The following is a 15270-nucleotide window of genomic DNA, read 5'->3' on the forward strand; positions in this document are numbered from 1 at the left end:
ACGCGACTACGCGAGTACGTTTCGAAGATGGACCAGAGAAAATGGAACGTCTAAAACAGTTGCCATTCAGAATGAAGTACAAGCTCGGGGTCTTGCGATAGACTATTTTCTTGTTAGAGCGTGATAGGTACAACTTAGTCGTTTCTTCAAAAATATTACAGAACCGACCAAATATTGGAATTCGGATTTTGGAATCGTGTGAATCAGTTGATCAGCCTCTTAAATTAGTCGCATGTATCGGAAATCATACGAAAATTCATGCTTACTAATAAAAAATACTCGTAAATAGATTCGATGAAATGTTCGAGCGATGGTACCACGTTTGTCGATGAAATTGTTAATAATCGGAAATTATATCGTACAGCTGTTTGCCATTTTAATTCGACTTGTAATTATTTGTAACAAAAGAGGATGTTACACGTTAAACGTAAGAGACACGTTAGAAAATGAGATTAGTTTCCCAGGATTACAAAGAGTACTGATAACATTGAGCCTATAACACGTGAAGTTTAATACGAAATTTTTATTGCGTCGTTCGTTCAAACTTTACATTCGTGTAGAAACGAAATTACTCGTAAAAAAAGAATACAGTTATTTTTTTTTTTTTTTTTTTTTTTTGTTTACGATCCACTCGAACCAATGGAAAACGGAAGCAAATATAATTCGTTTATTTATTGACGAATTTCGTATTAAATTAATCACTATTATAATTTAAAAACATATTTGTCCTTAAAAATATCGTAATAATATATATATATATATATACACACACACACACACACATATATATATATATATATATATGTGTGTATATACATATATATACACTCCGCAGCGAAATGAATTTACAGATACAGAGTTTCTTTCCCCTCGTTTTGCTTTTAAATCGATTACTCATCACCGTCGTAGTTCCGTACGATACGAAGAACTAAAACGAAACGGTACGAAATCGGAAATGATCGTAACTAGACTGCAACTTTTATGCAAGCTTGTTTTCTTTTCGTAGACACAACTAAAAGAATAAAACTTAAATAGAGATTCGTTTTACCCATTAAAAATTACAATTAGTTTACTACTTCGAATGCTTTATATATTTCGGTACATTATATGCATTCTGTGCATCTCTTTGTATCTTTAAAACTCTGTAGGAATGCATAAAAATCCGCAGTCTAATCGTAACAATAAACTACAATTCATCGCAATTCAAGCGTTTGCTGTTCATCAAGCGTACAATATCGGACATATACAGTGCTTAACTACACTACTTTAGCCACGATCGTTCAAAACGTGCAATTCGAATAGAATTCTCGACTTAATTTTTTTGTTTCTCGTGAATAATACGAACGATTAATGGTCCATCTTGGAATTTCCGTGGAATCAGCGGAAAGATAGTAGCTTTTTTTTTGCAAATAGAAGTAGCTACTGCAGCATCAGGGATAGCCCATGACGATAATCTCTAATTCCATGTTCGAAGCTCAGTGGTTCTCAAAGGAGGTTTCTAATTCTTCATACATGATCAGATAATCGTTTCTGTTCCACAGAGACACTCGATAGGGATATCATATATTTATGATATTTATGATTCGTCCAAAGCATCGAATCGAACGCAAAATATTTGATTCGTGGCTTTAATTAACGACAGAAAGCCATCGCTAAATCTCGCTCGATCGGTACAGCAGCGATTAAATATACGTATACCTCTTGCGAGTTAACTTCTTTTTTTTTTTCCTCTTTCTCTCTCGCTCCCTTTTTTTCACGTATATACATATGCACACCACACACGCATACATATATGCATATATATACATATTAAATTACTTTATTAATTTGTTTTCTTTACACAATTATTACAATTTATTTACTAGGTGATTCGAAACGGTGCGACATGATGATAGTAATAAGAAGACAAAGAAAAGAACAAAAAACTGGTGGTCTCTGTAGTGGTAACGGTGATGAAAATGTCAGGCAAACGACGAATATAGTTGTTCTCGAAGAGTCAATTAATCATTTTTTTTTTCCCTTCCTCTCCGTCTAAATCGTGTTTCCCTCCATGTCACTCTCATTTACTCCCATCTCTTTCACACTCTCACGCGCAACTTCCATTCAGCTCCTCTTTCTCTCTTTACAACAATGCAGCAATATCGTTAACTGCTATCGTTAAAAATTAATCTACATATTTATATAGATGTACACACATATACGTAATTGAATCGTATGCACGTATTATATGTATATACCTATACGTATGTATATGTATATTATATACACACACATATATGTAAGTATTTATATATATAGACTTTCAGTATTTTACACGGGCTCTTCCCTCACCTGATGATTTCCCTACATTTTGCAAATGTCTGTGTAATGTATGTTTGCGTGTATGTTTGTAATCGAATAACGCTAGAGTCTCTCGAAAGGAGCAAAAAAAGAAAAACCGAGGCAAAATAAGGAAATGTCGGTGTCCATCCACTATCAATTGCACGGAATACAATTTAATTCACCTAATTTAAGGTGGATTTTTCATCCCTTTGATCATATATGATTCTCATATCATGATAATCATATCTTCCTTCTTCTCAGACTATGAATGCTTTCTCTCAGACTGCCTTCTCTAACTGGTGACAAAATAATGCTCGAAGCACGCAAAATCGCAGAACACGAGAAAGACTGGATTAGAACTAAATCGATGAACTTCTTTATTAATCGAATAATCACGACAATTAACCAACAATTTATACTTCAGGTTGTCCATGAATTTTTCACATTCGTCTTTTTCACTTTTCTTTCCTCTTTATCTATTTTATTTCGTTCTACTTTTCACAGTTAGATTCATGACCATTTTTCGGTTTCTTGTCGGTCGGGAAGATCAAAATTAATAATCTCCGTTTGAACCTGTTCGGTCGATAATTCTTCCTCTTGTTTTTACGCACGGATATCGCGTCTCCTTTTTTTCAAGATGTCGGTCGACAAGGAGAACGAAGATACATCAAACCAGCTGCTGCCTGAACATATAAATAATTTAAATCTACAATAATTACATATTTCTTCTTTTCAATCGTATATGAAAACTATATCGCATGCTTATGTAATCTGTTCGAGCTCCTTTGAAGTGTCCTCGACAGCTATATAGCTTGCCTAATGTTTCTTTCAAGGGATCCGTTGTCTCACGGCGGAAAAATGATGGCTCAATTATTAAGCAAACGCAGAACTAATGGCGCCTATGGAATATCCAATGTACGCTTGGAATTTTTGATGATCAAAGGTCGAAGTTCATAAATTTTGAAAGGAACGAATCATTATATAACAATTATTGAAATAATACATTGTATAATTTGAAACAAAAAATGAAGAGGCGACCATTATGTTAGCATATACTTAATACGTATGGATTTATGTGCGAGTAAGTGCTGGAAAGATACCACCATTATTAAAAGTGCCACGATCGACACATATCTGAACATCCTGTTTTTTCTTTTTCAACGCAAAAACGACAAATTATCCTTCAGTCGTCAGAACGCAAAGACTCGTCTTCGTAATTTTCATGATCGTGTATCAAAAATCTCATGTATTTCCCTCCGTTTTCGCGTGTTTAGACTAGAGGAAAAACGAAATCGATAAATTCACCTAACTGTTCAGCTAGTAACGAAGGAAACCGTCCGTGTTAATTGTTTAAACGTAATCTACATCATATCAACGTTCATTAAAACTCTGAAACAAATGTCTTAGCATTTCTCTTTCTCTCCCATTCTCACTCGCTTGCTGTCCCTTTCACTCTCCCACTCATACTTCCTCCCACGTTCTCACTCTGCTACCATTCTATTTTCTTTCTTTCTTTCACGTTTTTCCCTGTTCTTTTAATCAACGTTCGTCTTTTCCTTCTCTCTAGAAGGAAAAAAAAAGAAAGGAACTAAATGATCGTTCGGCATGGACTTTCATCGGCAGCCTCTCTTTTGTGATTTCTTGCGGCGCGATATGATATGTAGAAACGTGCAAAATGGCGGCTAGGTCACGCGCGACATGCCCGGAAGGGTTCAGGGGTTCTTTTCTTTCGTTTTGTTACCGTTCCGCAGAATTGAAATTCATCACGCAAAATGCACAAATTTCCTTCGTACACCTCTTCTTTCATCTTACAATTCTCCAAGACTACCATAGACGAGACAGCGATCTAGATATTAAAAAGGGTTCAACAATCTCGATCGAAGAAATTCAGAGGCCTCGTACGACTGCGCTTTCTCTCCCGCGGACATACAAAGTATGCATGGTGATGCGCACGAAAGGATAACTTCATAATTTGCTTACAAATCTTGTTCTTACTTTTTTATCGCCTGTCGTTCACACGCTGATACAAAAAAAAGAAGAGGACATTCGAAATTTGTCGAAAATCTAAAGCACTTGAGGCGTAGGAATAAACAAATTGTTGTGGTCATTTAAAAAGAAAATCGCTCTCTGATGCGCAGAGTTTTGTCGCGTGTGGTGAAAAATATCGCTCGGTGAAGCCGAGAGTTCGGTAAGACCAACGACAGAAATATATAATGATAATCGCGCGACGTTTAAATTCGTAACAAATAGCGTACTCGAGTTAATTCATTCGTTAAATAGAGGATCGTATTCCGACATATTTTTCTCCCTTTTTTCTCTGCTAATTGTGCTGGTATACGCAGCCATGTCTTACGTCGCGGAAATTCGTCTTACGATAAATAGAGATTGTGCACGCAAATTACTAACGTGTATGTTTATGTGTGTGTGTTTGGTGTTCAATCGTGACATTCTCCGCGTGAAAATTTCCCTATCAGTTGCGACAGCATCGATCGGCGCTTGAATCTTGAACACAATAAGAATATTATCTATGTAACATCCGTGTTCTTTAATACAATATAATGATAAGTATTGTAGTCGTCATTTCCCTTTTTCCAGTTCGTTGTTACGCGTTCAAGAGGAAACGTCCGAGTCTCGGTTCCTATCCATACTGTTCTTCGCGAAAGCTGAGAATCTAGCGATCTCTTTCTCCTTGAATCACTAAAATTTGTCGAAGCCCGTGTCAAAAGGCAGGTGGCTCTTGTATCTCTTTAATAATCGCGATGATCGTGTATCTGTTGTGTGTGTGTGTGTGTGTGCGCGCGTGCGTGCGTGTGTATGTGTGTATGAGTGTGTTGTCGAATTATGAGATGACGACGAGGCAAGCAACGAAACGCGCTACTAGACATAGTGTATCATAGATTACACATTGTTTGGTTTTTCTTCAACTAGAAAAAGTTCGCGTTCGTTATTATCTTTCTTTTTTTTTTTTGTTGTTTTGTTTCTTTCTTTCTTTGTTTATAGCAATTATCAATTAAAAGAAGTTACGAGCCAGTTCCTATAACATATATATACATTGAATTGAATTGTTTGTTATGCTGTTTTTGGCAATAAGGTGGCAATCAAGCGTTCGCACACGCCACTCAAAATTCGAGGTGTCCTCAGGCGAAATCGTTATAAAGAGGGGAACTATTCATCTTCTTTATTCAATAATCCTATAATATTTCGTCGTTCGTGTTTCAAGCGAACAAAGCTTAAAATACCACACTGGTATCGCCATTTGCATCGAGTTCAAAAAAATTTACAATTGGGGATTCTTTGTGTTATGTGTATGTTATATCGTCTATGGACATCCTCCTCAGAAGAATATCGATCTTCCTTCTATTCTTTTTTTTTTTTCGTCCTTGCTATACCGTACTTGAATTTTTTTCTTTTTTCGTTTCTTTTAAGGCTAGTTTCTAACACGCGAATTCTTGGCTTTTCCTTTCTTTTTCACTCTCGCTCCCTCTCTTTCTATCGTTATATCTCTCTTTTTCTCCTTCTCTCATCCTCTCTTTCCCTTTCTCCCTCTCCCTTTCTCTTTCTCACTCTCTCGCCGTGTTTTCTATCGTTTGTTGTTTAATTAAACGTTAAAAATAGAAAGCAGCTTAAGCCATGTTCGACTGGCCGGGGTCTGTGTTCTTTGAAGAGGACAGCGTGTTGGTGTTCACGTTATTATCACTAGAGTTACCGCTACTCCCCGCGACCGGTTCCGACTGGCCTCCAGGATTTTCCGAAGTCTGCATGTACTTCGGTTTTAGGATCGAGTTTAGCGACGGTTGAATTCGTAGCTCGTACTCTGTAAAGTTAAACAAAGGGGGAAGCTCTCGGCCATTTGGTAATCGCGTGCCCTGCTCCCGAAGTTCGTCGAAAAACGGATGAGCGCACGCTTCCAACGGTGTGATCCGGCCGGATGGCGTGTACTCCAAAAGTCCAGCGACCAACTCCATCGCTTCCGGAGGTGTGCGTGCCCTGAACACCTGTAATCATCGTCGTCGTTAGTTTCAATCTGTCCTGGTAAAATTTTCCTGGTTAATCTGTGGCTAACAAGGAGAAATCTCGAGATGATCTTGTTTCTCGATGTTAATTACTGTTACTGCACGAAGGTTCGTTAAGAAAGAAAAAATTATTCCTCGGGATTTGCCCACTTTTTATAGTAGCGAGGATTTTACGGTAGAGGCAAGAAATTTTGTTCGTCTGTTCAGGATTAAGTAGTCTCGATATACTCGCTATTAGATTGTGCATGTTCATGCAAATGTATATTTTTATGAGAGATTTATAGCGAAGAAGTGGATGATCAGGAAGTAGCCTTGACTTAAAAAAAAACTTTTCACCTCCACCATAAGAAATCGCATAGCAACACAAACTGAATGAATTCCTGTATCACAAAGCAATAAAAAACGGCAACAATACGTTCCGCTTACAAGTTCGTTTGAAGTTTCGTATCTGGTCAGTGTATATTAGATGTATTACAATCGATATTAGTAGTGATGAACTGCTTCGGTTTCGGTATTTGTTCCCGTATAAAAGTTTATCCACCCGAGGAGCTGACCGTTTGGGAGACGAAGTCAGATTCGTTCGATGTTCACTGCTTTTTATCTGTTCTCCAATAAAATGTGTTTACTCAGGGAGAATATAATTCGCCCAGAGGAAGATCGTTCGATACATAAAATTAACGATCCATAAAAATCATATCAATAAGATACTCGGCAGGCACAAAAGCAGTGCGTGAAAGTGAAAGAGATGATAAATTTAGATCTTACAAACAGTAAGTTGGTTTCGCAGACAATCTGTCGACGCTCTTTACAATATACAAGAGAGGAAAAAAAAAGAAATGAAATGAAAAGAAAAGAAAAAAAAGAAAAGAATAATTGCATACCATTTTCAGGTCAGTGAAAAATATTTTTGTTCACCACCAGAACATTAGAGTAAGTGATACACCGAGATTTTGAACAGATCTGTTTCTATTTAAAAAGTTAGTAATGTGGATGATGATAATGATGATGATGATGATGATGATGATGATGATGATGATGATGATTATGAGATAGAAAAATGGATATTACACATGAGTTCGAGAAAAGGTGCACGTCGAGCGATTTGTGATGCGAAGAATCGAAATGAAGGTGGTTTTTTTCAATCGTCGAGGCTCGTCGTCCTCCGTTTGACACAGCGGTAACTGAGCATCGTATCCAGCTTATTTCTTACCGTTTCAGATGCTGAAAATGTTGGTTATACTGGTTAGTAATATCACGGACTAGAGAGAAAAAAAAGGAATATTTGCCAGCCAGTAAATGATAAAGACACATTGCTTTTTGAACAGGGGACCACTTACTCTAATCTTTTGGTGCTCCGTGGAACACTTTAGTCCACTCATTCGTTGAAGCATAAACTGTAACCACGAGTAACCATGTGTTGATGAATGTGATTAGAGCCGATTTGTTAGTTAGAAGGAACAAGACTGCGGAACAAGACCTTATCCTTCAACGATTCCATCGCTATTCTTTACAATTTTTTTCGCACAATGTGGTCACAAGAAACCTTATTAATACAATAATGTTTCCCTTACAAAGGGATCGTGTGAAGAGTGTGCATTGATTTAAATATTATGTTTTTCTCTTTTTCTACGCTAGTTTTACATTTGCATAGACATTAAATATTTCAATTTTCAATGAAATATCTTTACTCCTTCGAGATATAATTTCTAACGAAAATAAAATTTGGCAAATTACCGGATATCTATGCGAACGATGTTGTTTCTCGGTAGACCTACTATTCTTATAAATTCTCTAAATCGTTGAAATCAGAGCACACCAGATCATCTGTTTCCCCCGTTAGTCACGAAACCGCCAAACATGTACGCAGTACGCAGTTACGAAATTAGACGAGCTACACGAAAAACCGTCTCGACAGTCTAACGTATTGCGCGAAAAGAGCGCATAATACAACGAGTAGATCAGATGATAGGCTACCTTTTGCCACGGGTGCGCCTTAATCTGTGGAAATTTGAACTCGGTATAGTTGGGATTCATCTCACGTATCTGGTCGCGTGTAGGTGTGCCGAGCACCTTGATGATCTCGACCAGTTGATCCACGCCACTATCTCCGGGAAATATCGGTTGGCCGAGCAACAATTCTGCTACCACACAGCCTGCACTCCACACGTCTGTAAACACGATAAAACTTTTTAATTAGACATAGAAACGAAACGAAAGAAAAAAATAAATCTTTCTATCTTCTGTCCCTCCTTTTTCCTGTATCTTATATTTTATGTTTATTTTATACATATATATATATTTTGTATGCCATATTTCTTTCTCGTTTATCATATTCATACAAGTAAAATGCCTTGACGCATTGCCAGCCAATCTTTCAATCTTTAACGTAATAAATAGACTGCGGATGTTTATGCAAATACATACTTTCATAAGCATGACTAAAAAAACGGAACTTAAATAGAACCGTAAATACTGTTACGGGGTCGATTCTGTTCCTCTTGCATGATTCTTTGTCCATGCTACGTACATTCTATATATATTCTATACAATTCTACACATGCGATGTATTTAGATCTGTACGAGTCGAGGCTACGGAAACGACTGGCTGCTGTCCTTTCTGTTCAATCAATATCCCGGATATAGGTAAAGTCGTCTTCTTGATTTTCTGTTGCGATACGCACTGCCTTTAACGTTCCAGGCTGCGGCTGTCGGATAGTTTTGACGTTCCACATTGTGACTTTCAAACTTTCAAATATCCAGAATTCTATTATAGCAATCTGCTTTACTTTGGATATTTTGCGCGCTCGTACATATCCTGTACAGCCTACGTTTTTACACGCTCCAATATTTTTCAAATTTGGAATGATTTTCGTACGTATCGAACAAGTAAGAGATTTTATACAAATTTACTAAAATACCTTCAAGTACGTAGTTTGAGCTGATAAAATTCGAACGTTCAAAGAAGGTTAAAGAACCTTTTGTTTACAATTAACCAAACTGGTATTCCGCTAGGGACATGAAACAGTCTACAGTACACCATTCAACGAATTAACTTGAATTGAATGACATTAACAATAAAAATAATACATAAGTAATCGTACCAATCTTCGTGGTATAATCGATAGCACCAAAGATTAATTCGGGTGCGCGATAATAACGACTACAGATGTAAGACACATTAGGCTCTCCTTTGACCAGATGTTTAGCAGAGCCAAAATCACAGAGCTTCAAGACACCGGATTCTGGGTCCAGGAGTAGATTCTGTGGCTTGATGTCCCTGTGACAGATCCCCAGCGAGTGGATGTATGCCAGAGAGCGGAACAGTTGGTACATGTACAACTGGAAATATATTACAAAAAATGATATTAGAATGTTATGCACGAAATTAAAAATATTTTGATTATAGCGATTGGTGAATCGAATGCGAGAAAAGCTGTAGTCAGTCCTACAGTTTAATTGCGTCCGTCAATAATTATGCATAATTATTGTATGTCATATGATTATATGTAAGAACGAGTAATTTTGCAATCTATGGCGCGTGGTTCTGTAGAATGAAACGAGTTCGTATTATATGCATGAGTTGGTATATTTATAAGCATCAGAGTTCTACGGCTGATTAAGATAATGATATTTTTGAATTTTAAGATGCTTGGTTATTTACTTTTCAACGAATTGATAATGATGCTGTATTCTATTTTAAATTATTACGTCACGTATAAAACCTCTTGCGGTAGTAGTTCAACGATTATTATTGTAATTTTCAGCTTACCTTAATGAAATTTATCGGTATGGTTTGCTTGCTTTTGTTATAATGCCGAGCGACTTTATACACAGTTTCAGGTATGTATTCCAACACTAGGTTCAGATAAACCTCGTCCTTCTAAAAGAAATTCGCAAAGTCTTTTGTTAGTACGAATCTACACCGTCAACATACGAAGGTGTACCGTTTCAAAGGCACACGCGACTCGAGAGTAAATTCTTTTGCGCGGCTTAGTTGCTTGTTTCATCGTAGAAATCGATCGGCATGAATTTTACATGACGATTTACGCGAAGTGCCTTTGAACCGCGCACACGCAACTCCAGAAGATTATTTTCTATAACTAGTCAAGCTGCGTTAGCTACTACAGCTTGAATCAAAAATATAGTCACTCAAGGATACACTCCACTACTCAAAGTTAAGAAAAAACAAGAACAACGATAATAAAGTACCGTGCGAAAGTTTTAGCCCATCCATCGAACAACAATTTTTTGTATTTTTTATTTCTCCATGTCATTTTAGATTTGTCGTTACTTTTTAGAGCAGATGTTTAATACAAGAATCATTGGTAATTTGTTTAAAAAGATAATAACAGTATTTCAATGTTTCTTAGATCTTGTCGAATAATTTTTCAACGATAATTGAAATGTATTTTGTGCCGTTCGTTATTTTGTTTCCAGTATTTCAAATAAATCACATTTTTCATTTCCTCCGTTCTGACTGATAGCTCGTCTTAAATCTATCTAAACAAATGCTTTATAACATCTAGGCAATAGCTGAACACAATTTTCTAATTTTCTAATACTCCTTCCCTCCCTAATTAGTCTCTAAAAATATGATCGATAAATACAATGATAAACAAAGCTGGCTATCATAGATGGCCTAAAACATTTGCATCGTACCGCATCTCTATATAAAATCAGTCTATTTAGAAAAAATAAAATTCCAGAAATAATTGACACTGTGCAACACACGTGGAACCAAACTATGATTCGTAGGGGTGAGGGTAGAGTTTCCAATATGATTGGTGATGGGGCTGGCGGCCTTGAGCAACGAAGTTCTTTGACTCAGGCTATAGACTTCGTATTTAGTGTTCTACGATGTTCGCGGCTGACACATAACAACAAAAACGTGTTATCGTTTTTTCGTCGTTAATCTGTCTACGTGTAAGCGGAACTGCCTAAATTCTCTCAAAAAAAGGACCTCTCCGTCAAAACTACTGGGTACTCTCTTGTTCACTTACGTCCACATGAAAAACTGGATTAGTTGCGTTTAAGATGTTCTACAAAATAACACAACAACGTCGCATGCATTAAACTAACAATGAATACTTGGCGTTTTGTATCATTGTGTATCATTCGAGAGAAATCAGAAGTATCGTTCTACTGCATTTAATTCCAAAAGTATTCGAACAGTAGCAAACTACGGCTCAAAAATCAATTAAATTTGTTTTTCACTTTTCTCAAAATGCTCGACAAAATTATATGCGATTATTAAAGCAAACGATATTTTAACGTAATGTTTGAAAAATTTTGAAGAAGGATAAAAGATCTCGTTTAGCTTCGAGCAACAATCGTCTAAAAAGACAATTTTAGTAACACGGGATTGAGCGAATTTTAAAACTGCTTCCCTGTAAAAAAAAAAAAAAGATACAAAATACGACATCATATTCATCCTTTGTACTCCTCAATTCTTTCATATAATTAACTCAGATATATCATTGTACAGTTAAATTTTGTTACTATCCAAATACTTTTAAGGAATATCTGTATATCGTGAGTATAATTGAAGAAAAAGAAGAAAAAAAAAAAGAGAGAGAGAGAAAGAATCAAGGGAAGTAACTTGCGTGACGCAAGAAACGTTTGAATAAAAAAAATTGTGTGAAAAGAAAAATCCACTTTCTTATGGAGTAGATCGTACGTCCAACAATAATTGCTTCAACGTTCAAAATTTCAATCGAGTGTACGGAATTATCGTTAAAAAGAATCTTAATAAATAGTTACCTTATCGCCACTGGAGTAGAAGAAGTATTTCAGTTTTACAATGTTGCAGTGCTCGAGACGCCGCATGATTTGTAACTCCCTGTTCTATAAATAAAAGGAAGGGAAAATCTGATTAATTCACGTAGTTCCTCGTTCGTGTTTACTTCGTCGCGACGACGGTGTTTCCCTTATCTTCGATTAGAATCGTTGTTAAGCACGTTTGTTGTTACATTCCCGAGATTTAATACGGAGATTGAGGTCGTGGATTATCGTTTCTCAAACATTGCAATCTCGCAAAACATAAATCTAATTTTATCGATACGTAAATACGACGATATTATTCGGTGGTCTTGGATCGGACGAATTAAACAATTCCATCGAACAACGATAATTTATCTCTGCTCGTACAATTTCCTTCCTTTTCGTTTTATCTCTACGACTATCGGTCGAAGGTAAAAATTATAGAAAGATACAGCAAAAATTGTAAACGCGTTCCAGGATTAAAAAATGAGAATTTACTTTTAAGTATAGGCTTGTCTTCGCAGACCCTCTGTTTCCGAATCGAAGCTACCTCGAATCGACGAATTACTATAATACGCGTTGGCAAATGATCTCTAGCTTTCATAGAGCCTATATATTTCCAACAGACAGAAAAGGAATCTGTTCGTTCTATCCAGACCATCGTCCGTTCCCTGCACTATAATTTCTGCTAATTTCTTACTGTAGAAAAATACAAATTGGTCAATTCGATCGTTAAATCCAGGTACGAACGACGCCAAGTTTCTATCGGTCGAATTTCAATTTCAAGTCGAACATTATTTTGTAATTGCAAGTCGTAATGAGAAACATCAGAGGATCTGCGAATTTATTTTCTATTAATTGAACGGTTAATATGCGTTTAGCTTGTCGTATCGGTTAGAGGTTAAAGATATATTGAAATTATTAAGAAATTATTTATCGAAGAATTTCATCTTTTTCTTACCTTAAATCGTTTGTCTTGGAGAACTTTTTTGATGGCGACCAGTTCTTCCGTGTCACATAGTTTCGCTAGGTATACAACGCCGAAGCTGCCGTTACCGATTACTTTAGTGTCTGTATAGGAGATCTCTTGGGGACGATCTGGACCAGCACCAGGTGTAGCCACCACGGTTGTGACTTTGTTGCCATCTCTATCTGCATTATACATCACACCGCCCATAGAAACAATCGAAAACCAGAATGGTAAAGTACAAGTAGAAAGTAAGAAGGTATAGTAACGATTTGGAGTCGTATAACAAAAAAAAGAGAGAGGAAAAGAAAAAGAAAGATAAAGGAAAGATGAAATAGCAAATTGATTCTACGAGGCAATGGACTCATGCTCGGTGCTATAATTTTTGAAGGTTTTGTTATTCAAAGAATTTTATGAAACAGTTATGATCGTTTAACACGTTGACTGCTACGTAAGTTCACGTGAGACCGATCGTACCAGGAAATTAATCGAATGATTTAAACTCTGTAAACAATCGTATTCGAGGAAATTTTCGATATTTTGATCTACGTGACGGTAACGTTACGAAGTATTTAAACGTGTTATAAAATGGTCGAAGAATTTTATTTTTTCAATAAATGTGTATGTTGAGTATCTGCGTTCAGAAGTATGAGAATCGTCGATGAATTTTTAATAAAATAAATAATCCATTTTGAAACGACAATTATTTCATGAAATTCATATTCCATTCGTTCATATTCAACTTTGATTACGTGAGTTTAGAAAAAGTATTTTTCCAACATATTTTCGAAAGCTAAGCTACTTGTCATGTGGGAATGAACAATAAGCAAGATCCACAGTCAATGAACTTCGAACAGAAGTCAACGTGTTAATACTTAGAAGACTAAATGTATTGAGTTGGCGACTAACTGATTGCGGATGTTGTCAAAATGCGCAATCACTTAATTGTCAACCCAATATAATACGTGTGGCTAGAAGATCGAAGAAAATTTGTAGAAAGATGAAGTAGATTGAAGAAAATGTGTCAGGAATTTGAAAGTTGTAAAGCGATACAGTTACGATTTATTCGACTACAATTTAAGCAGGAAATAGAAATATTTCAATGACAGAAATAGCGATTAACGTGAACTATGAATTCGTCGGAATCTTATCGATTGAAATCATCGTCATTTTGTTTCATTGCTCTTATTTCCGAGTTAATCGCCGCAAACAATATAAAATCCTACTTAAAAAAGAAATTCTAGAATCCTGTTCCACTATTCCCATTGTATCGATTTTCGACTCATCGTTTTCGAACCGAGCAACATCCTGCGCGGCCTCAAACTTGAAAACGATTTCGGGGAGCATCAACACGGGGTCAGACACGAAAGAATGTACAACACAACATCGAAGGAGACGCAGCACACAGTCGAAATAGCCGCGTCGCCGTGAAAATAGCGCGACGACCCGAAATAGCGCGATCGTTCATTCGGTTTTATTGCGGAAAAGTCAGGATCGAAAACGACTGTTCCCCGTTCGGAGACGAAACAATCTTGCCGAGAATTTTCTCGCTTTAACCTCGTCGTTAATCATTCGTTACGTTTGTAACGCCCAACCATAGAGCTGTATCGTTCGACGAATAAGAATCGAAGCAATGTTCGCTGAAAACAAACAAAGTCGTTGCATACGGCAAAAAAAAACAAAAAAACCTTGAGCTGAGATCCAAAATATTTACTACCTACTTCGACGATAGACGATGAAAAGCACCCGACGATGAATTCGGAGATGTCGAGATTGTTAAAAATTTATTGTATTACTTTTCGTACAGTTTTATCGAGGAACGTAATAAGAAAAGATTTGAAAGGCTGCATAAAACACAACGTTGTAAAGGCAACGTTAAATTTGCAATAAAATCGGAGGATATAGCGTTATGGTATGATCGAATTCGTCTTGTTGTTCCTTTTATCTATCCATTTGTCTCGCCAAAAGAAGACTATGTAACCTTGAGATCTTGAGAAATACTGCAAGATCTTCGATAGTAAGCGAGGTTATCGTAGCAGTTTTTAATTCATAAGATGATTAAAAAAGAAGGCTATTAAAAGAAGCGTAGTGTTTTGTAACTCGAAGGAAGTTCGCGGCCAGCTAACGAAGAAATAAGAACGGAGATCAGTGAAATCACTGCTTCCTCTGGCTTTGTATCCATCAAGGTCGTACAATCATCTAGAATTA

The 15270-nt window shown here is 36.6% G+C and overlaps 1 protein-coding gene across 10 annotated transcripts in view; it reads right to left on the bottom strand.

Annotated features, from left to right (window-relative positions):
- Nucleotides 1-351: 351 nt before the first annotated feature.
- The window catches only part of LOC122571187 (glycogen synthase kinase-3 beta-like), a 62681-nt gene continuing 47762 nt past the window's right edge, over nucleotides 352-15270 (bottom strand). For 5 of the 10 annotated variants that reach the window (XM_043734627.1, XM_043734625.1, XM_043734630.1 and 2 more), the window contains 7 exons: nucleotides 13057-13247; nucleotides 12096-12179; nucleotides 11336-11374; nucleotides 10105-10215; nucleotides 9437-9674; nucleotides 8310-8503; nucleotides 352-6317 (listed from right to left, as the gene is read on the bottom strand). In XM_043734627.1, the coding sequence (XP_043590562.1) occupies nucleotides 5946-6317; nucleotides 8310-8503; nucleotides 9437-9674; nucleotides 10105-10215; nucleotides 11336-11374; nucleotides 12096-12179; nucleotides 13057-13247 (1229 nt within the window). In that variant the 3' untranslated portion in view covers nucleotides 352-5945. Of the gene's footprint in view, nucleotides 6318-8309; nucleotides 8504-9436; nucleotides 9675-10104; nucleotides 10216-11335; nucleotides 11375-12095; nucleotides 12180-13056; nucleotides 13269-15270 lie in introns of all 10 variants that reach the window. The other 5 variants (XM_043734626.1, XM_043734624.1, XM_043734629.1 and 2 more) reach the window with 3 other exon arrangements.

Source organism: Bombus pyrosoma, linkage group LG9 (genome assembly GCF_014825855.1).
Source record: "Bombus pyrosoma isolate SC7728 linkage group LG9, ASM1482585v1, whole genome shotgun sequence".
Taxonomy (NCBI): domain Eukaryota; kingdom Metazoa; phylum Arthropoda; class Insecta; order Hymenoptera; family Apidae; genus Bombus; species Bombus pyrosoma.